Source organism: Hemiscyllium ocellatum, chromosome 28, assembly GCF_020745735.1.
Source record: "Hemiscyllium ocellatum isolate sHemOce1 chromosome 28, sHemOce1.pat.X.cur, whole genome shotgun sequence".
NCBI classification, from domain to species: Eukaryota; Metazoa; Chordata; class Chondrichthyes; order Orectolobiformes; family Hemiscylliidae; genus Hemiscyllium; species Hemiscyllium ocellatum.
In genome coordinates, this window is record NC_083428.1 from 35,592,759 (window position 1) to 35,616,479 (window position 23,721).

The following is a 23,721-nucleotide window of genomic DNA, read 5'->3' on the forward strand; positions in this document are numbered from 1 at the left end:
CCTGGATGGCTATGCCCTCGCTTGCCACTGGTTGAATATCAGCAGTGGAGGGTGTGTTACCCTTAAGAGGGCAATAATTGTCTATTAAAGAACTTCAATTGATGTTCAGGTGTGAAAGCTATTTATGAACCTTTGTACCAGAGAATGTGCCCCCCCCCCCCTCTCTCCCCCCCACCACCATCCTCTGCTGCCTGATTAAATGACCCAATTCCACATTCCTCCTTAAGGGAATTCCACTGTCCGTAAACTATTCTTAAACACCTCAAAGATCCACAGCATCAGAATATTGCAATTTATTGACCTACTCGACAGTTATATCTCTGGGTGACTATCTCAATATTGAGGAAGAACAATACAACATTTCTAGTTCCCATTTGAGAGTCTCAGTACAGTAATGCTATTGAAATGCATTTTTACAGACCAGAGGACTCACTTAATGTTGTGCTACATTTAGCCTTAGGAAGGTAAAAGGTTCCCACTTCCTACCATTGGCTCATGGCTGTTGTGTTGGACAACAGTAGTTTGGTGTCATCTACTGATGTTCAGTATCAAGCTCAGCTGTGATGTTTTTCACTGTCATTTTGCCTGCCAGCACTCGCTGTAAAGGATCTCCACTTGGCAAGGTGCCAGGAATGCTGGCAATACTGCTGGCGCCAATAAAACCATACATCAGACAGAGTCAGCAATTGCATGAGCAAAGAAAAGCAAAATATTAAGACTAACATCTACTGTTAACATCATATATAAAGCTTTTGTTGTGAGATAGCAGTACTTGCAGTAAGAACTATGGCATCTGATTCATCCGTCCCCAAACTAGTTGAAAGACTATGTATTTTTTCCTAACTATAATATGAATTTCTCTGTCACACTATTAGCAAAATGATAATGATATTGCAACCATATACTGCCTTGTCAACAGTAAATCAAATATTTTAATGGCTAGCCATAAGTGAACATTACATTCTCTTCATCCTCTGCATAGACAGTTGCAGTCTATCGCTGTGTTATCATGTCTCCACAATGCACTAGATGTTCTGCTCAGTAGCAAAAGAAAATCATGTTGAGGTCAATATTTAGTACAATATTTGTCCTCTCAAACTGTTTTTGCGCCCAGTGAAACATCTGTAACCATGTTCCAGTGGAGGAAATCTGTTATGGTATGCAACTCAATTACATGTTTAGCTTTATCTGACCTGAGCTTTAGACTGCTCAGTGTACCCTTTTTTAGGCAATTTATATTCACTGATTGATGAATTGGTGGTATGAACCTTATTACAGAAAGGGACGGTTTAGAATATTTTCCTACAAAAGGCGAATTAGAATATGGAATGCATTACCATGTCCAGCTGTTGAAACCCAGTTGATCATCTTTAAGAGTGAATACATCAGCAGTTGAAAGAACAGGGAAATGGGTTAGAGTTGATTGGTTAGAAACTAGCTCTGACATAAATTTCATTCCACCCCAGAATTTCTACAGTGCATAGCTTTTCAAATTTGCCATACATCTAAGTTTATTTCAAAGAAAGAATATGTCCCTTCAGCATACAAAAGTGGATGTCAGGAGAAATAATATTGTATAGTACAATCTACAAACAAGCACCATTCTCATTCTGTCCATTTTAACTCCAATTTTGAACACAAGAATGCAACATCATTCAGCCCATCAAGCTGATACAATGACTATGGTACCATCAGGAATAGAGCTATCAGGGTGGGAGTTCAGTATGTAATGAGGGTCTGAAACGGACAGGAGTAAGAGAAGACATACAACCTGCCAAGCGTCCTCCACTATTCCATACTATCATAGGTGATCATGAGCTTCCCCGCCACATTCCTGTCAGCTTCTCGTAGCCCTTGATATGTAGAGATAGCCCAGCCTTATATATGTTCAATGATTGAGCAACAAGAACCATCTGTTGTAGAGAATACAAAGTGAAGAAATTTCTCCTTATTTCAGCACTATTTTGTGAAACCATAGAGGGATGGTTTTGCTAAGGTAGGAGATGGAGGAAGAGATGATTGAAGAACAGTACAAAATCTGTTACATACAGTGATTGGTATTACCATCCTATAAAGTTATGAAGTCCTGTCAGTCCATCTGTGGAAAGGTATTGGCATCTGGTTTTTGGTAGATTAAAGAGAGGAAAATGACTGAAGATGAAAGTTTTGTTAATTATTGCCCATCAGTAGTATTTGATTTACTAATTATTGAAAAGATTTGTACACTATATTGAAATTCTTTTTTAATTTTTACCTAACTTTCCCCTGAACAGCCTCCTTCCGTTCAGACAAGCCTAATAGGACGCCAGCCAGCGGATCCCCCTGTGAGTAGGGTAGCTAATGCCCAATTTTTAATTCTGATGGATAAAAAGACATCAGTCTTTCTGTTGAAGGAGCTGTCCCAGTTAATAAGGATTAATGGTTGCATGTTTAACAATGATGAAAAACTCAACAGTAATATAAAGGATTTTTAAAAAAAAGTTATTAATCACTGGTTAAATTATTTGTCTATTTCTGTTATTTGGTTTTAGGATGAACTGTACCTCACTGTGACTGAGGTCAATGTGGGACAATTCTTGGGGGTTTTTGCGGCGAAAGTATTGAATGTATGCCCATGATCAACTCCCTCAGCTGTGCCCCAATCGTATTTTCTGCTGTACACCAGAGGTTTCCAAACTTCCGGCCAATGTTCAGAATTACACAAAACTACAGAACTCAAACAAACCAGGAATCTTATTAAATCTGTGCCTGGGGTATCTTTGCATATGATCACCGAGTTGAACCTCTTTTTTTTCTGCTTGCTCTTAATGCGCCATTAATCTTTTTTTTGTTTGTTCTTTCATTCATTTTTTATTTCATTTATTCATTCAATCATCTGGCTAATACCATGTTTGTCTTAAGATATTCAGGTGGTGGGTATAGTCCTGGGCTGTGTATCAAAACTTAATGGTTAGAAGAATATAATACTTGCCTTTCCCTGCACAATATGTCAATAATTGCCTCTTTCTTACACACTATCAATGAGGAGAAAGTGAGGACTGCAGATGCTGGAGACCAGAGTTGAAAAATGTGACGCTGGAAAAAACAGCAGGCCAGGCAGCTGTTTCACTAGTGGAACTAAATTTCTAGCATTATGACTACAATTGTTGGACAATGATCTGTTATTTGTTTAAAACAGTGCCAATGTGTTGTAATAATAAGTAAAGCTAACCACTGGACTTTAACCTGGAGTAATTGTGATAAACCTTGTACCCACATGTGTTGGTGATCAAGGTGTTTAGTCTGAAATTGTCACATGTACTTTCTGTGACTCATGCCGAAACTTTAGTTATAGTAAATTGCCCCAAGAGAAACAATAAGGAGAAGACACCAAAACTTAAATGAAAACATTTGTATACTTTTTAAAATAAACGGCAGTATAGCCAGGTTGGTAGTTAAGGAAGAGAATTATGCCTTTCTGATTGAAGTTGTATATACAAGATGCAGATAAAAATGAGGAAGGAATATTTAAGGTGAGAGCCTTAAAGAGCAAATACAAAGTGCAGACAGACCAGGTGGGAGTTTCAGAGACAGGCAGCTGATGAAGATTAACAAACACATAAAAAGGATGAGGATTGGACAAACTGGAACCAGGCCAAGAGGTTTTAAAAACAAGTATGATAAATGAGTAGGATATGGTGCAAGATTGGATATGAACTCAGGATATATCAGAGCAAATTAGGGGCACATTGGAGAGCAAGGATAAAGATGATGAAACACTCATGAAATCTGATGAGGATGAGGTAAAGATGAAGTTAAAAAAAGGATTCGAAGTAATTAACGTATGCTTCTTCCTACTTAGTCTAAGAGGATGTAAGTCAGACTTAAATGCCTGAATAACATCTCACATTCATTCTGTGTTCTTAGTGCTGTGATGCATCAAGCTACAGAGGAAGCTAGACTGGCCTTATACTTGACCCACTTCACCTGTCCAAGTTGCATGTTTCATTACATGACATTACATGTTTTAATTTAACTTTTTGACAAAGTTAGGCAGCCTCTACTTTCCCATTTTTGTATCTGCTTTTCCCTTCTTCATCTTTGATCTTGGTTTCATGATTTCCCTTCTCTGATCATGAGATTTGATTCTGCCTTTACCAGACTGCTGTTCAGGGAAGTCTCTTGACTCCCCACTGCTGAGACTAGGAAATCAATGCAGTGAGCAGAATGAATCCGTGTCACTCTTTCAATCTCTAGGTGTTTTAGATGGTTTCAAATTCAAATCTTAGTGTGTGATCTGTTACCTTTCTCATCTGAGCCTTTAAATTTACCTCAGTGCCCCTGGGGTTGTGGGGGAAACACCAATCAGTGTTCACAGCGAAGTGTTATCCATTGATGAAATGCAGATCATTTGAGTTGACTGTTAAGTGTGATGCTATAACCAAATATTTATCTGATCCCCATGAATCTGTTTGCCCATGTGGCCCTAAATGGCCAAAGGATAGCTGATATCTTGGAATTATATCTCAGCAAGAAGCAATGTTGTCAAAAGGAGCGAGAAGTAAAAAAAAACGACTCATGAATTGTGTTTTGTCTTGTGTGTAGCACATCTAGACCAGCCATGCTGCAAGGCGCTATATGATTTTGAGCCAGAGAATGAAGGAGAACTTGGCTTCAAGGAAGGTGACACCATCACATTGACCAATCAGATCGATGACAACTGGTATGAAGGAATGCTGCATGGTCAATCAGGTTTCTTCCCTGTCAACTATGTGGATGTGCTGGTCCCATTACCTCAGTGAAGATGCTGAACTGGACACCAGATCCAGATGTGGAGAGAGGGAGACTTTCAACATTCCTATTAATTTAAAACACTAGTCCACTTCCATGGGTTGTTTCTCACAGTGCAGTGTTACATTGCGTGCAATGCATCATCATTTTATTTTTGAATTGACAAATGTTTGTTCTATGTTAATGTAAGTGCAGCTCCAATTACTCAGCATGTATTGCAATATGGTTGTGAGAGGTCAGCATCTTTCTGCAAGCTGTCCAGTTCTAGCTAAGTGAAAGGGCTTATGTTAGGCATTTGCGTTGCAAATGAAACGGCTGTGATAGTTATTGCTCCCAGTGTATGAAGTGCCCTTTCTACACTGCTCATCCATTAAATTAGTCTCGATTGCACAGTTGATGCATGTGATCATTTTAAACACATTTTTGTAATTACTGTGGTTCCCAATTCATATGAACATAGGGGTTATATTGATGTAACTCGCAGTGTACAATGACTTGGGTTGTGCAGTGGTTCAGACCCTAGCCTTTCAATTCTGATCTGAGCTTCTATTCAGCCTGAACAGATAGGGTGGTTTTCTCCTCTGTCTGCGAATAAAAAGATCATATCTAAAATTAGCTTGGCCAGGCTGAATCCAATATCCGCAGCAGTAAGCTGGCAATCATTGTATTCCATAGAATGAGAGTGTGGCTGTTGTGGGAATTGGACAACCATCACACTAATGTAGTAGGGGATGCAGCTCTGAGGCTGGAAGAAAGTGAATAGTTAGTCATGTAGAGAGCTTAACCTTGCTGTACCTAACTACTGTGACACTGGATGTCTAAAATGGAAAGTATCCAAGTGGTGGTGATAGCCATTACAACTGAAGCCATGAATTTAACAGGCATTCTTTGTCTAACCCACCACTGCCTTCTATTTTCCCATGTTTACATTAACTATCCACTGTGGAAGATCCTAAGTTTAAGATGTGACTCAAAACAGGACTTTTATCCCTCTCTATTTTAGACTTAATTATTTTTCCAGAAAAATCCTGTCCGCTGGTTCGTGACAGATGTTTTTTCCTCCCTCTCAAGTTACGACCTCGTATAATTGGCAGGGGAACTTAGTGCTTTTGTTGAAATCAATCACTAGCTTTCTTAGAACAGGGAGAAAGGAATACAAGCCAGGTTTCTGCTCATGTTCATTATCTGGCTGATGAAGGTGTTTGCAGTGGCCGGGGTGAGGAGAGTATGGAATTATTCAATGCTGTGATAACCGCCAAAGACACACAGTCCATTGACTCAGAAATGAAGAGTAATAGCTCCTTGAATGAGGTTCTGGAAAGTGTCTGGTGTGCTTTGAATCGCACAACAGCAAGAATCAACACTTAGAAGAAAGGAGGAAAATGAGGAGGGGACAAGCATTATTTTTTAAAAATCATTTCAACAACCAACCTAGCCATCAAATAGTTTGGACTTATCGGGTGGGCTGAACATTTAGCAACCATCCCTGCAGCCCAACTCCTACCCCGTCTCATCCGCTCTCCAATCATTGTTAAATTGCAGGCCTGTAAAGACCTTTTGCTGAGGTTGAAGATTTCTTGCCACTAAAATGGTGAAGTCTCATTCATGACTTTTGAGCAATTTGCACATCAAAGCTGGTGCTATGAATACCATCCTATGTTGTAAACGCAATAAATTTGGAATTGTCCCAGATCTGTCATATAATGAGGCACAATTCAGTCTTTCAGTGGAGAGGGTAAGCAAGGGGTTCCTCTCTCACATTCTTTGACTTTCCTAAGCCCTTGTCCTGTTGCTGCTGAATCTGCTTTATAGATCAAAAAAAGATCTGCACAGGAACAATTTAAAATTCTGACTTGTCCTTCACCCTCTGTTTTCTCTTAACAAACATGTAGATAACTGGAATGAATTTTGTGTTCTGAGAGACTTGAAATGTTCCCACTGTAATTTTCTATGGTCTAACTTTTAGCTCTCTTTGTTTAATGATGAGCAAATTTAACCTTCTGGTAACACTTCCTGTTTTGACCTCCACGATGTTGAATGATAACCTGGTACAACACGTGCAGTATGTATCTGGCAGGCATGCTGTCACACTCCCATATTGACACTAGCTCTTTAACACTAATCATGATGTACCATGTATCTGTCTAGTACTTTTTGATAGTGTTGTCAACTCATCGTGAACATTAGAAGATTGTGACCATACCTGTACTAATGCTTTATGAATTTGATCTATCTTTTGATAATTATAAAAGCCATGGGCTTATAACTCAAAATATGTATCTTTTTTACTGTTTAATCCTGCATGTAGATTTATGTTTAGTACAATTATAAACTATGTAGTGTTTTGTTCAGATTATGTAAAGAATAAACAAATAGCAGGCGATAAGAGTTGGGATTTTCATAAATCTAAAGTTGTTTTTTAGTGGGGGGGGATTGGTTTCAGAAACAAGATGTTGAACATTAAATATGTATTTGATTAACTTTTTTCTTTCCAAAGCCAAATGGCTTTGTGTGTCAGCTTCTGTTGTAGTATTCTTGCCTTTGGATGAGATTTCTTTACTTCAGAATTTGAGAATTTGTCCCCGCCGAAATTCCAATGCAGTACTGATGGAGTGCTTTATTGTTGGAAATGGCATCTCTCAGATGAATTGTTAAATCGAGGTCCCTTGTGTGTACTCCGGTGACCTATAAGGCTATGTAGTGACTGAGAGTAAATTAATATAAAACCAGATTGGAAGCACTTTTACAAATATGTAAAGACAGTAGTGAAGTAAACATCAGTCAAATGCAAGCAGAGTCAGGAGAAAATATGGGGAATGAACACAAAGACTTCAAACAAATATTTCTTGTCTTCATAGTAGTAGATCCAGGATACAGAGGGTATAAACATTGGTACTGAAGAGTGAGGTAATTAGATTAATTAGCATCTGATACAAGGTACTGGAGAAAGTTCAGGGATTAAAATTAAATGAGTACACAGGATCTGATGGGCCTGCTGCTTGGAATTCTAAAAGGGAGCTGCAATGATGGGCTGGCCTGATGTGAATTTTCATGTTATGAAAGGGAAGTTGTGTTTGACAAACATTTTCAAGTTTTTTTAAAAAGGATAAAGGGAAAGGTGTGAAACAATGTTAATATACAAGCTAAGGGCTCATTGTTGGAGTACATTAATAATGGTAATACAAATAGAAGACTAGTTAACTGATAGGAAGCAAGAAATTGAGATAAAGAAGGCACTGTCAGTATTGGTAAGCTCTGACCGTAAGTAGTGCTGCAAGATTCAATGCTGGGGCCTCCGCTTTACAGTGTGTTAAATGGTTTGGACACAGACAGAACAATGGATCTAGATGTGCTGCTCAGACGAAGCTAAGTGTGAATCTAAGCTGTCAGAATGCAAAGAGACCTAGACTAGTTAAGTGAGTGGACAAACAGCCAGATAGAGTATAAGTCAGAGGTTATTCACTTTGGCCAAAGAAATGGAGACGCAGACTTTTTAAAGTCGCAGAACCTGTTCAGAGGCCAAACACCACAAAGTTAGCTTGTGGGTTCAGTAAACAATTAGGATGCCTTTATGGATTTCTGGCTGATTATTAGCCTGTTGTAGTACTCATGAACATTCCTTCCATTGGAGATTGTGGCCCATAGGAAGTGATTTTACCAAAAGACCACATCTAGCCTGAATTAATTGGGCAGGTATTCTCTGGGGTTCAGAAGAATGAGAGACCATCTCATTGATGCATACAATTCTGAATGGCTGAGTTAGAGTAGGCCCTGAGAAACTACTTCCCCAATCAGAGGAATCCAGAATAAAAGCACAGGATAAGTATTGATCATTTGGGACTAAGAGAAGGATGAATTTCTTCAAAGGGTTAGGGGCCTTTCGAATTCTCTACCTGAGAGGGTTCTGAGTGCACTATCACTGAATGTGCTTAATGCTAAGATCTTCAAGAAGAGAGTATATTGGAAAATGGACAAGAAAGTGAAGTTGCAGCCAAGGATTGCATTAATACTATTAAATGGTGGAGCAATTAGCGCAAGTGCCACATTAAAAAAACCCAAGCAGAGTTAGGCCATTTGGCCCATCAGCTGTTCCACCATTCTCAACCCCACTTTCCCATCTTCTTCCTGTAAACTTTCTCCCTTTTACTAATAAGAACCTAGCTATCGCTGTCTTAAAACCTAAGTTTTATCAAAGAGTTGCAGTATATTTATTCATGCTACTGATCCAACAGTGGAGGGAAAAAAGCGTTTTGTTTCAACCAGGTAAGTTGTAGTTCTGGTCAATCAAGGCCATTTAAGGACAGACCTCAATTTTCACACTATTAATCCATCCAAGTATCAGCCTGTTCATAGTACCAGATAATGAAAGTGCCAATATTTCAGTTGTCTGGATTCCCATATGTCAAAATCTTCATTATATGGTTGGCTGGAGAATGGTTATATTTGTTGGCTAGCCTCCTGGAGAAATCTAAACGCCTACAATCTTATTACTCTGAGATCACAGTCTTCAGAGATTCAAATGCCAGAAGCACTCATGAGTTATGCATCAGTTCTTTTTTGGTTGGAGAAGAAGTTTATTTTTATTTGGCAAGCTGCATAATTATTATAGTTTCAGTGACTTCATTCTGTGTCAATGTACTTCACCTACTACTTGAACTCTTCCAACTGATGTGAAATCCAATTTGAATATTCATTCAATGCTGCAACTGGAGTATTCATGATTTTGTTCCAGATTAAGTATTTTTAGTTCCTACTTGTAGTAGTTTACTCATAGGATGTTCATTACTTATACTATCCTGATGCCTATTCTGTGTGAAGAGACAATGGAATGACTCTGATTATAAGCAGGATCACATTGAATCCCCTCTGAACAGAAAGTCCAAATTTTCTTCACCGAAGAAAAGATGGACATTTGTGTTTGTACTTATTTATCCCAAATGAAATAGCAGCATTATGTTAACTTGAACTCTGATTGTAGTTTTATTACCAGATTATAAGTTTCATAACATGGATTTTAGTAAGGCATTTGATAAGGTTCCCCATGGTAGGCTTATGCGGAAAGTCAGGCATGGGATAGTGGGAAATTTGGCCAGTTGGATAGAGAACTGGCTAATCGGTCGAAGTCAGAGAGTGGTGGTAGATGGTAAATATTCAGCCTGGAGCCCGGTTACAAGTGGAGTTCCGCAGGGATCAGTTCTGGGTCCTCCGCTGTTTGTAATTTTTATTAAAGACTTGGAAGAGGGAGTCAAAGGGTGGATCAGTAAATTCGCAGACGATACGAAGATTGGTGGAGTTGTGGATAGTGAGGAGGACTGTTATCGGCTGCAAAGGGACTTAGATATGATGCAGAGCTGGGCTGAGGAGTGGCAGATGGAATTCAACCCTGTCAAGTGTGAGGTTGTCCATTTTAGAAGGACAAATAAGTATGCGGGATACAGGGTTAACGGTAGGGTTCTTAGTAAGGTGGAGGAGCAGAGGGATCTTGGGGTCTGTTTGTAGCTCTTTGAAAGTTGCCACTCAGGTGGATAGAGTTTGTAAGAAGGCCTATGGTGTATTAGCATTCATTAGCAAAGGGGTTGAATTCAAGAGTCGTGAGGTGATGTTGCAGCTGTACAGAACCTTGGTAAGGCCACATTTGGAGTACTGTGTGCAGTTCTGGCCGCTTCACTTTAGGAAAGATGTGGAAGCTTTGGAGAGGGTGCAGAGGAGATTTATCAGGATGTTGCCTGGAATGGAGAATAGGTCGTATGAGAAAAGGTTGAGAGTGCGAGGGCTTTTCTCATTAGAAAGGCGAAGGATGAGGGGTGACTTGATAAAGGTGTATAAGATGATCAGGGGAATAGATAGAGTAGACAGTCAGAGACTTTTTCCCTTGGTACAGAGTGTTACAAAGGGGACATAAATTTAAGGTGAAGGGTGGAAGGTATAGGGGGGATGTCAGGGGTAGGTTCTTTACCCAGAGAGTGGTGGAGGCATGGAATCCGCTGCCTGTGGGGGTGGCAGAGTCAGAATCATTGGTGACCTTTAAGCGGCAATTGGATAGGTACATGGATAGGTGCTTAATCTAGGATAAATGTTCAGCACAACATCGTGGGCTGAAGGGCCTGTTCTGTGCTGTATTGTTCTATGTTCTATAACAAAGGCACAATTGCTTTGATGATGATGCAATCAGACTCCTTACCGCCATGAGGTAATCTGTCCATTTGGTGCTGAACGTGTTCCGCAGAATAAAATACAGCATTACCAACATAGAGTAACATTCTGAAAAGGCTCTGGCATTTCAGTCACGGAAGCTGTCGCTTTGGAATAGATACCACCTGTTGATCAACTGAAGGCATCTAACAACAGCAAAGAGAAGATTCTACCAAAGAGTTTAAGTGCCAGAACACAACCCTGTTTGACTTGACTGAGAATTTCAAAATGTCTTATCAAATGCTGCAGACTTGTTCTGACTCTTCAGCCTTTTGTGTTTGTTCCCTCGTTTGTATTGTTGACTCAGTATGGAGTAGCAATGCGCAGGAGATCTTTCTGGGTCACTTTCACTCCGGGTAGTTCACTTACCACTAAAACCATTGTGTAGAAACCACAAATGGAGTATCAATCACGAGTCTCGATTCTAACATCAATTTTGTTAAAGTTCCAACCTTCCATATATTTAAAAACAACTCTTTTGGGAAAACTGAAATACATCAGGGCCTCTTTGCATGTACTGCTGGCTGGAATGTCTAGCTACATTAAGCGCCATTAGTTTCCAGGAATCAGGACAGACAGCTGGAAAAAATTACTAAGTAGAAGAGCAAACTGGGTGAAGTCCAAATTTCCAATTCACAAGGAAAAATAAGGTTTTCTGTAAGTTTTATTCAGTGTATTGGCCCTCTAGTTTTGTACAAGTCACTGTTGTATGTGGCTCAATACCATGGGTTTGAGTTTGCTGTCTCTCAGGTTATCAGTCTTGGCAATGCAATTAAATACAGTCCACAAGGTGTCTCAAAGTAAATGCAACTCCAGTTCAGATTTTCAAAATCATTTTATTAATGAAAACTAAAACTTAAAAATTATATTTTGAGATTTAAAAAGTCTACATCTGGGTTTTCAACATAATTGCAATTCTTTAAAACCGTTGGAATATTTACAGCACTTTTACATTAAATTCACTTGGTCTATTCAGTAACAAAAAGCCACAATCCTGTTTCTGCCATGACTTGAAAATATGATGTTTTAAAGCCCCTATCCTCCTCTAAGATGCAGTGCAGTAACAAATATGATGCATTACGTCCTAAGCCATAACCTTTCTAATTTCTGTACTCATACAGCTGAGTCAGCTTGATGCTGGGAGGACTGAAGTTTCAGCATTAATAACGCAGTGGAAAATTAGACTGAAAGACACGTTTCCTAAAATGTTCCAACACCTTAGAATGTGCAATATTTTTAAATCTGCCTTCTATGACCTCTGAATGAGAGCACCTGATTTGTGCTTCATTAAGGATTGTTCTGTGCACTAGCATCAAATACACTAACTATCCCAACCATATTTCACAAGGAGCCTTTATGACCAGTTAAATAGCTATTCTGGCAGACTCTTGCTTGAATATCACGTACCTGGATAAAGAGACATCTCAAATATCTTCCACTTTACTATGTGGTGAACAGTCTCTGAACCATCTCAAGGTTCACTCAGTTAGCTCTTGATATTTTATTTCTCATCTATATTCTTTTGGGATCAACTAGAGAGTAACTTGAAACTTGGAGAGTTTAATTAATGTGTTAAACATTAAAGCAACACCTAGGTTGTTTAAAAAAAAACTAGTCATCAAATTCCAGGCAACCTATTAAAGATATAGTTTGACATTATTGGTGTCAGGCTGATTAGTACCAAACCAGCTTTACTTTCAGCTGGTTAATGTGAAAACAGAGTTGAGACCTGTTGCACCTCAGTCACAAGTTATTTCCTCAATGGCTGCAAATGCCATCTCTTACTGAACATTAGGTCCACAAAAGATTGCTTTCGCTGTGCTATATCATCCAAGTTGTCATGCTTCACCTAAACCTGGCTTCGTTGCTAAGACTGATCCTCTCCTCCACTGCTTTCGAACCTTCTAATTAAAGTAACAGTGACCTTCACTGATTTCTGCGACTCGTCTCCCTCCCTATTCCAAAGTTGAGAATTAACTGTAGTGTCCCTTGCACTGCTACCTTCCTGTTAAGGGCTACTGACATAATAGACTAGGAAATCATTAACTTTTCCACAATTTACTGACTTATCAAGAAGAGGTGGAAGAAACACCCTCAGTCAAAGATCAAACTCCACACTCCAAATCCTGAGTATTAGTGGCTTGACACTTCAACATAAATACCACCAGTTCTAAGCGTGTCCTTTTGACCACTGATGGAATTGTCCCAACACTGAAAGGGGCAGGCACAGCTGCAGTAAGAAACAGACAAAATGAAAACCTGAGTGTCCCCATTGGCAGTCCATAATTTATAAACCATAAATTTCAGGAAGTAAATTAAACTGATAAATTAAGTAGAAAAATTAAACTTATCAAAAATATTAAAAATCAGTTCTGATATGAATGTGTTTGTATATCTGTTCTAATTAACTTTTCTAATTCAACAGTTGAAGATCCAAGTTTTTTTCCCTCCCCCGGATGTGTTTTCCTTTTATCGTCCCATGAAACCCTCCATTTGCTCAAATTCCTAACATCAATTGTTATCATTTTTCTTTAAATCTAGGCAGTGAGTGATAGCAGGACAATTGCTCATGCACAGGATTGCCTGATTTCCACTCAAACATTCTAATAAGGGTTAGGTTATGGACTGGAAACCCTGACTGGATCGTCCTCAATTCTAAATATATAACTAAATCAAACTCAAAAATACCTGGTTTGCATGATACAGATATTTGTAGTGATTGAGAAATAAAACTATTTCTTCCCTACAAATTGGTGATACTTCTCTAAAGTGCTACAATAAAAAACACAAAAATACAATCACATGTTCAGAAACATGGACATAAGTGGCACATATGTAGTCACAATATAAATTACAAACAGATAAGAATTCCATGAGTCAAATCATTTTAAGTGAATGTTATGTTCCTGCAGCTCCTGAGAAATGGCTGTAGGTTGATGTATTAACCAAAGTTGATAAAGACTGAAAATCTGACCTGCAACTCTGATTCGGTAAAGTATAATAGATGGGCAGGTCTGCAAAGTCTTTTAAGTAATTGATAAATCCCATGTTGTGTCCTTCACACTTGGAACAGGAGCGTTACACTGTGTAAATCGCATCGTTCTGCTGCTAAAGTAGTGATCCCTCCCCATCCCCATTTAAGATCAAAAAGTGTAACTGCTATGTCTTTTTGAGCAGAGGCTATTTGTTCTTAACATGTCAAACCAACCAAAGTGGCTTCTAATACTTTCGTCGAAAGGTAAATGTGATTACTAAAATCAAATTGTTATTTTCTGTTGATGCAGCATTTTTTTTAAGATTACTTACAGTGTGGAAACAGGCCCTTTGGCCCAACAAGTCCACACCAACCAGCCGAAGCGCAACCCACCCATACCCCTACATTTACCCCTTCACCTAACACTACGGGCAATTTAGCCTGGCCAAATCACCTGACCTGCACATCTTTGGACTGTGGGAGGAAACCCACGCATGGGCAGAATGTGCAAACTCGACACAGTCAGTCGCCTGAGGCGGGAATTGAACCCGGGTCTCTGGCGCTGTGAGGCAGCAGTGCTAACCACTGAGCCACTGTGCCACCCCTTTCTCCGTAGATTGAAAATGAATTTTTTTTCTGTTCTCTAAATCCACTCCTGCAACTTTCAGGCATCATAGATGCCATCTTTAACAGTGCCAGACTAGTTGTTATGGCCTTGTCCATTGCTCGTGTGAAAAAAAAATCAAAGGCTTGAAATTACAGACATCATACAATTGGGCAAATTTCTGATCATGCATTCTGATGCAAAACCTTGTCTGTTGAGGAAATTCTAACAAACATCTTGCATTATTCAAAGGTTTAAAGCTTTGAATCCATCTCTGTGTTTTGTTGATTCCAACACTATCAATAGTCACAACAGTGACACACGAAATAAATCGGTTTCCGTCGAAGGATTTCTGGGCCATTTCGACCACAAGGGGTGCTGTTTCTGTAAACCTGCTTCTAATGTTCTTTTGTCATGGGTGCTAACCAGTTAACTTCCCCAACGTTAAGATAACTCAAAAGGAATTTCAATAATACTGCATTAAGCATTTCCAGGTTAGTGATTGGAAACCTAACTCCGAACAGCAGCAGTTTATTGGCAAAAGTAGTTTCACTCAGTGGAGGACTCTTTCCCCATGTGTTTATACCATGGATTTGCTCCAAGACAGGGACTCGTGTCCATAAGTAAACATCAACTGTATTACTAAAACAACTAGGTACAATGGTGACACTGGTTATTTATTCACTTGCTCGCAGCAAGCCTTTGATGTTTGGAAACCCCAGCCCTGTGAAGGCCAATCCAAACAAACGGTGGTACCATAATTGCTGAAGAACAGGCAAATTTGTTTCCTTTCACCCCCTCACAGTGACGAAACTGCAACCACAAGAGAACAGAAAAAAAAACAAATGCGGCAGTGTCATCTAGTGGTCAGCTTATACTTTCCTAAGACATTATGGCTTTGGAATTTATGGTTATTTCTGGGGGAACACATAAACCCCGCACCATTGCTTATTACACACCAGCCATGTTGGTGCACTGAGTGGGGGTTGGTCCAGCGATAGGGACACTAACACTACACCACAGCAGCTCTTATGTGCAAGTTTTTAGTAGCTTTGTGACGGATACTGTTGGGGGTGTGGTCGTGATTCATTAAGATTAATAGTTAAGACAGTGGACTACAGTGTGTTCATGAACCAAGAATGCAAAAGATAAGAATGTCTTGCAGCGCAAAGACTGTTTGAACTGGTTCACAAAGTCTTGTTAAAAAGACTGTGATAATTTCGAAGGTTGCTAGCATTTTAGATGGAACCAGAGCTTTAACTCCCTCTCCCACTTCTCCCTGTGGAAAACATTAATCCTGTGCCAGGAAACCTCTTGTGCCTTATCCAAGTGACAGTGAATGTCCATGAAATTTTATCAAATAGTGCGCTCACACACACACACTTCAAGCTGAGGGGAGGCCAATTTATTGCAACCTTGGGCAAGATCAGCAATACACCCTGATGGAGCCTGTTTTTTTCATCTCTGGATCAAATGTTAGTGCGTCAATACGACTAACTGATGACAGCAAATCTGTTAATTCAATTCGAAATTCAAAAGATGACAGGCTCGTGTTTTACTTACCAGTAAGAGGACTTGCTGAATACTTGCAAAACTTGCACATTTTCTTTCCTATTGTACGTGAGGTATTTACATTTTATAAAGCACCTACTATGCATTTTTCTTGTAATAAGAAGCACCCAATGGCCCACAACAGAAAAGACCTGAATGTCCTACAACACTATAATCTGACTCACTAAAACACAGTCAGCTTAGGACAGTCTCAATCTACTATCATTACATTTTGGCAACTAGATAAGGCAAGAGCATGGATCCCAGCTTTTCAGACATGATTTTTTTTTACTAACTTTGCAACTAGCCTAAAGAGAGTCTTGTGGAAAAACTACACAGGAAAATGTCAATACTGATGAGACATAGGCGTGTACTTCAAATTCTCTGAACTGTGATCTCCTGGTCTGAAACCCACCACTCACGGCAGCTAATAGGACCCCTGCCAGTTGCTCATGGGAAAAGGGAAGCCATGTTGGTTCTGTCATTTTAATTGAGCCCTTTCTCTTTCCATGCTGAATTGGACAGTCCCAGTGAAGTGACGTTCTGGTTGTTCCCAAAAAACAAAAACAAAAAAATCAATAGGTAGTAGAAGGAGAGGGAGCAATGCTAAATTTCTACTGCCAGCAGTGCTCAACTGGCCAGCCAAGGAGTGTGAACCCCAATTAACAAGATGCAAAAGGATCAAAGGAAAAACAAGGAGGCAAGGTCTAAATTCACCACTTCTCCAAGTGCATTTATGAGTAATTGGATTCTAATTTTTACTGGAGAAAGTACAAATAATTAAATGAGACCACACAGAGTTGGAAAGCTTCCAATCTCCAAGGCGGGTTCCGTACATTGGCATTCTCAACAGCATGAGATTGCTGGTACTTCTCATAATTCCTCCATTTCATGTGCAAAGGGGCACAAAGAGGTGAGACTCTCCACCAGCTATTCTGTGTCAGTCTAATGCATCTCAGGTTGAACCTGTGTAGATGCTTAACTTTCCAGTAAACAATTCTTTTTAAGAAGGCAGAACCTCTTCAGATTTTGCAGCCATCCTATCACATGTACCCTCAGTGACAAAAACCATTTCAGTACATCCCTGCAGCTTTGTAATGTTCTTTTTACCAATTTCCCTATTTCCACACTGCCATGACAGGCTTCCAACCAGGGATCTAGTCTTTTTTGTCGGACTCACCAACAGGATTCCAGTTCATTCTACAAACTTGTGAAAGTACACAACACACACAGATATTGTGGAAGTGAGCTTTTACAAAATCATTCACAAAACATTCTTAAATTCATTACTTAAATGTAGTGTCTCAGAAGGTCTCCATGTTTAACGTTTTGCATTCTAGCTGTCATTCAATTGTGAAACTAGATACCAACATTCTACGAACTGAAATCGGTGTCAACATTCAACCATTTTGAGGCAAATTTGTTTGTCTCTAACACAAAGACTATTTAAAACAGGAAACACTGAACAATCACATTCCAATCTGATCCTGATCTCTTCTGAATAATTTCCACATTCACCTTCCTCCATTCCTTCTTTTTTTCCCAGCTTCGTTCCATTTCTCAGATGCTAAGAATCCAAATGAAGTTAACTAACTGCAGGCACTCAGCTGGTTATAAATGTGTTCCAGAACTTTGACAAAGGTTTGGTCCTTTGGTGTCTTATTGGCCAGGGATCCCTTTAACACAAAGGGGAAAAAAAATGATTAAGATGTAGCCATTCCACCAAGTTGCAATAACTGCTTTTTAGGGCTCTTGAAAAACTACTGGGGACATTAAAGTTCCGAATAAAAGCACCGATTGGAATTACCTACAAGCCAAAGCTCAACCACGGGAAATCGTTGTATTTAGTTTTGGAAAATACTTCTCCAGGAAACCTTTGTAGTAGCAGAGCCAGTGCCAGACAAGGCTTACTGATGATTTCCATTAGTGTGAAATCCCACATCAGCCTTTCTTCATTCCAGATTGGTTCTCTGCGGTCTGAGACACACGTGGAAGCCAAAAAAACAACATCTGGAATCTTTAACTACTTTCAGAATATCCAAGGAATAAAAGCCAACTTACTTTAACTTTCTCCAAATATGTTGTGTCCTCATTCCATTTGTCTTTGAATTTCACAATGTCTGGAGCTGTTTTGTAATATTCCAACAAAAGCATCTGTCAAGGGAATTTCAACAAAATCCGCAATTTATTAAAAATGATTAAAAAGAATACTCAAGAGGGAAATCAGGAGGGCAAAAAGGGGACACGAGATCATTTTGGCAAATAGGGTTCAGGCGAATCCAAAGTGATTCTACAATTGTATTAAGGGCAAAAAAGTAACTAAGGAGAGGATAAGGCCCCTTAAAGATCAACAAGATCATATCTGCATGGAACAATGAAGAAAGTTATCTCAGAGTACAATGGGACCTTGATCAGACGGGACAATGGGTTGAGGGGTGGCAGATGAACATAGAACAGTACAGCACAGTACAGGCCCTTCGGCCCATGATGTTGTGCCGAGCATTTATCTTAATCTAAGATCAACCTAACCTACACACCCCTCAATTTACTGCCATGTGCTTGTCCAGCAGTGTTTGTATGTCCCTAATGTCTCTGACTCTACTACTACTGTTGGCAGTGCATTCCACTCATCTACCACTCTCTGTGTAAAGAACCTACCTCTGACATCTCCTCTACACCTTCCTCCAATCACCTTAAAATTATGACCCCTCGTGACAGCCATTTCTGCCCTGGGGGAAAGGTTTCTGGCTGTCTACTCTATCTATGCCTCTCACTACCTTGTACGCCTCTATCAAGTCACCTCTCTTTCTCCTTCTCTCTAGTATGAAAAGCCCGGACTCACTCAACCTCTCTCCAAAGACAAGCCCTCCAAAGCAGGCAGCATCCTAGTAAATCTCCTCTGCAACCTCTCCATAGCATCTACATCCTTCCTATAATGAGGCAACCAGAACTGGACAGTATATTCCATGTGTGGTCTAATGAGGGTTTTATAGAGCTGCAGCAAAACCTCACGGCTCTTAAACTCAATTCCCCTATTAATGAAAGCCAGAATACCATACACATTCTTAACAACCCTATCAACTTGGGTGGCAACTTTGAGGGATGAATGTACATGGACCCCCAAGATCTCGCTGTTGATTCATTGAATGAACGAACAAATCTATACATTTTTTTGACAGAAAGAATTAATGTAATGATTGAATCATTGAACGAACGAATCAATGAATGCATGAATGCAACAGTTCATTCATTGACTGAATGAATGCCTTCAAAGACTGGTTCATTGAATGAATGCAAAAAGTGATTCATTGAATGAAGGAAAGAATGAATACAAAGATTGAATCAATGAACGAATGAATGAATGACACCAAAGATTGATTCATTGAATGAATAGAACATAAAGCATTACAGTGCAGTACAGGCCCTTCAGCCCTCGATTTTGTGCTGACCTGTGAAACCAATCTAAAGCCCGTCGAACCTACACTAGTCCATCCATATGTTTATCCAATGACCATTTAAGTGCCCTTAATGTTGGTGAGTCCACTACTGCTGCCAGCAGGGTATTCTACGCCCCTATTACTCTGAGTAAAGAAACTACCTCTGACATCTGTCCTATATCTATCACCTCCCAATTTAAATCTATGTCACCATCTGAGGAAAAAAAAATCACTGTCCACCCTATCTAACCCTCTGATTGTCTTATAAGTCAGAGGCTGTGGGGGTGACTTTATAGAGGTTTATCAAATCATAGACAGGATGAATAGCCAAAGTCTTTTCTCCAGAGTCCAGAACCCTTCAGCATAGGTTTAAAGTGAAAGGGAAAAGATTCAAGAGGGACCTAAGAGGCAACTTTTCCACGCAAAGGGTGGTGTGTGTATGGAATGAGCTGCCAGAGGAAATGGTGGAGGCTGGTACATTGACAATATTTAAAAGACATCTGGATAGGCACATGAATAGAAAGTGCTGAGAGGGATATGGGCCAAATATTGGCAAATGGGACTAGATTTATTTAGGACATCTGGTCAGCAGTGACAAATTGGACCGAAGGGTGTTTGCTATAGAGCTCTATACTATGACTCTAGATCACATCTGTACCCACTTTCCCAGTTCCCAAACAATCTTAAAGATGTGTTACAATGTGAGGCAACCAGTGGTGTTGGTAACTATAATTTAACTTATCTGACAGTGAGGGGAATATCGGAAGCTTTTTAGCAACTACTTTGAGTTTACATGCACTTGCAGAAGCTGGCCACTAGGTGGGAGGAGAGGGCACTACTGAAATGTTCCTGAAAACTTAGGAAAACATGGTGGGTTTCCGTGAGGCAGGTGCACATTTGCTGCAAGAATATTTGACATGCGACATGAACCATTTGCCTTGACCACATATACGTTGCCACCAACACTCCCCCCAAACTACAATTAACTTTTGAGACTTCTGCATTAGTATGAATAAACATTCTGCATTCACAATTTTAGACTTATGGTACTGATGGGAGAATAATGAGAACGTACACTTTGCACAGGATCTGTGTAAAATGCATTTCTTTGAGTAATGTGTAATATGGTTCACATGATGCATTACCATGTCCCTGCAATAGTTATGATTTTATGTATTATTTACAGTCAATACTTGTTACAATAGAACAGGCTCAAGTAAATTACATTCTTTCACAGTTAATAGTTTGCAGTTAAGTTGGAAGTCACATACGTCTGTAAAATAGAATCAGAACAAAGTGAAAGTTTGAAAGGACTGAAATGTGAATACATGGAAATTTTGTGTGCATGTGGATGTACATCTGTATATTTAGATCTTTGAAGCGTCTTTGGTTATTTATGCAGTTTCATAAGTGACTCATTGTGTTTCCGGTAAATTTTCTTCTCTGGATGATCAGTCCGCTCAATGAATGGCCCTTTATTTTAATTTTATGCAATGTGTTTGCTATTGATATTTCTTTATTGCTAAAAATCAAATACTTTAGTGGTTTCCGCTCCACTCTTCAAAATCGGAATAGGCCCATTTGAGTTCTCACTTGCATTGAATTCAAAAAGGCAAGACTATTCCAATTGTACATACTCCCAATGGCTGCTGCTTCCCTCACACCACTGGTTCACATTGGCGCTACTCAGAAAGCACTTTAACTGGAGTGAGAACAAGGAACAGGAGTCATCGTCATAGAGTCACAGATGCACAGCATGGAATCTTCAGTTCAGCTCATCCATGCTGACCAGATATCCCAACCCAATCTAGTCCCACCTGCCAGCACCTGGCCCATATCGTTCCAAACCCTTCCTATTCATATACCCATCCAAATGCCTTTTAAATGTTGCAATTGTACCAGCCTCCACCACTTCCTCCGGCAGCTCATTTCGTACACACACCACCCTCTGTGAAAAAGCTGCCCCTTAGGTCCCTTTTATATCTTTCCCCTCTCATCCTAAACCTATGCCCTCTCGTTCTGGACTTCCCCACCCCCGGAAAAAGACTTTGTCTATTTATCCTATCCATGCCCCTCAATTTTGTAAAGCTCTATAAGGTCACCCCTCAACCTCTGACGCTCCAGGGAAAACAACCCCAGCACGTTCAGCCTCTCCCTATAGCTCAAATTCTTCAACCCTGGCAATATCCTTGTGAGGGAAAATGGAACAAGATGAGGGCCAGCCAGAATGCACTGTTGGGCAAATTGCTTTTAAGGAGACTCCTGAAGGATGGGATCACGCTGAAGTATTTTAGTTCAGGACAGTCATTGTGAGATAGGCCCCGATGCTGAAATTCAATTTCTAGAGTCACTCGGTGAGAAATTGGAATGGGATGTTGTCAGGATGGAGTTTTCAGACAACGTGTGTATTATAAGCCACACGATCATTTGAGTCTCAATCACATTCAGTTTGTAACAGCATCCCAGTGGGTCATTACACAGCTTGCAATGGCCGGGCAAAAACGCTGAAGAACATTGATCAATGTCCAAAAGGTACATTTTTGTTTTGTGAAACAAACCGAAGTCGAGGCATTACAAAAAAAAACAAGTACCATTTCATGTAGGACATCCGAGGTTAGAAATGTATCCTGCACGTAGGTCATCTCCACTTCCATGGGAATGCCATAATCATTGGGTTTTTGCTAAAAGAAATGAAAATGGATTGATGATACACAGACCTGCGATAAATGGAGACTTTACTTAAACTGTCAGCATTAAGAAGCCCAAACCCTCACCTTGTCCCAACAGATGCTGATAGTCCTACATCACAATGTCCCATGGACACAGGATAACTACTCAACCCAAGAATGGAGTTAGACCGAGAACTTCCTCTCCTAACCAAAACCGGCTGTGATCAGTGCAGCCACGATTTCACTGAGTGATTCCTGCAGACACGAGGTCCAAACTGAATCCATGGCCAGCTACATGCCATCAGCCAGTCAAACCTTACCCCACCGGCTGGGGGAGACTTGCATAGGGACCTAATTTGCAAATTTAAGCAGTCGCATGCAATTTACAAACATGCAGACTGCTTGTACAAATATGGCAACAAGCAGTCTCCCCCAAACTGAATGTTAACCACCATTTTTCAAGGGCAGAATAGATTACCACAAGTTGTATTTCTAACCCATAGAGTTTTATAGCATGAAAAGAATGGAAAGTCCAAACTTTATGTAACATACTCATGCCCCGAGGTAACGGGATATTTCTGAAGTGTGGTCATTGTTGTCAGAGGACAAAACCAGCAACAAGTTGAACAGTACAAGGTGCCACAGTCAGCAATGAGAGAAATGTAATCTGTTGTGATGGTATTGTCTTCAGGGATAAATGTTCATGAAATGATATTATAGCTTCACTCTTCCACATTCTGGTTTAACATCTCATCCCTCAGCATCAAAATGATCCAAATTATGAGAATGGATTTGAAGCATAAACTTTTGACCTCTGACCCAAACTAGCACTCAATCTGGGTTATTTGGCCCACTGTGTCTGTGCTAGCTCACTGAAAGCTCCTTGTTTATTCCCATTACATAAATTTAATTTTACTTTCTACAAGTATTTCTCAATTCCTTTTAAGGTTATTACAGGGGTTACCTTCATCCCAGGGCACAATAACAGGAGCCCCAATAATACTGTCGGGGGAGGTAACATCAGAAGTGGTAATGTGACTGGCCTTGACCAATGCTCGGGGGCTACAAGTTCAAATCCCACCATTCCGGAATTGAAAGCTAGACTTAATGATGATTATAAAATCAGGTTAACAATCGAACAACACCAGACAAAAGTCCAACAGGTTTATTTGGAAGTACAAGCTTTTGGAGTGCTGCTCCTTCCTCCTCTTACTTGACCTAATGAAGGAGCAGCACTCCAAAAGTTAGTGCTTCCAAATAAACCTGTTGGACTATCACCTGGTGTTGTGTGATTTTTAACTTTGTTCACCCCAGTCCAACACCGGCACCTCCACATCATGACCGCGAAACTATAATTGAAACCCTATCTGTTTTAATAGTGTTTTGTAGGGAATGAAATCTACCATCTGTTCCTGGTCTGGTTTGCATATGACCCCAGACCACAGTAGAGTGGTTACCTTCCTTCTGAAATGGTCCAGCATTTAGTTCAAGACAATTAGGAATGAGCACAACAGTACTGCCTGC

General features: G+C 39.9%; 2 protein-coding genes across 2 annotated transcripts in view; one reads left to right on the forward strand and one right to left on the reverse strand.

Moving 5' to 3' along the window:
- Window positions 1-7,156, forward strand: part of LOC132828956 (endophilin-A2-like) — a 128,523-nt gene extending 121,367 nt beyond the window's left edge. Inside the window, exons 9-10 of the mRNA XM_060846181.1 lie at window positions 2,274-2,324; window positions 4,585-7,156. Coding sequence (XP_060702164.1) covers window positions 2,274-2,324; window positions 4,585-4,781 — 248 coding nt within the window. The 3' untranslated portion in view covers window positions 4,782-7,156. The remainder of the gene's footprint in view (window positions 1-2,273; window positions 2,325-4,584) is intronic.
- Window positions 7,157-13,710: 6,554 nt separating this feature from the next.
- The window catches only part of mpnd (MPN domain containing), a 53,122-nt gene continuing 43,111 nt past the window's right edge, over window positions 13,711-23,721 (reverse strand). The window contains exons 11-13 of the mRNA XM_060846422.1: window positions 22,120-22,209; window positions 18,153-18,245; window positions 13,711-17,767 (exon numbers count right to left, since the gene is read on the reverse strand). Of these exons, the coding sequence (XP_060702405.1) occupies window positions 17,681-17,767; window positions 18,153-18,245; window positions 22,120-22,209 (270 nt within the window). The 3' untranslated portion in view covers window positions 13,711-17,680. The remainder of the gene's footprint in view (window positions 17,768-18,152; window positions 18,246-22,119; window positions 22,210-23,721) is intronic.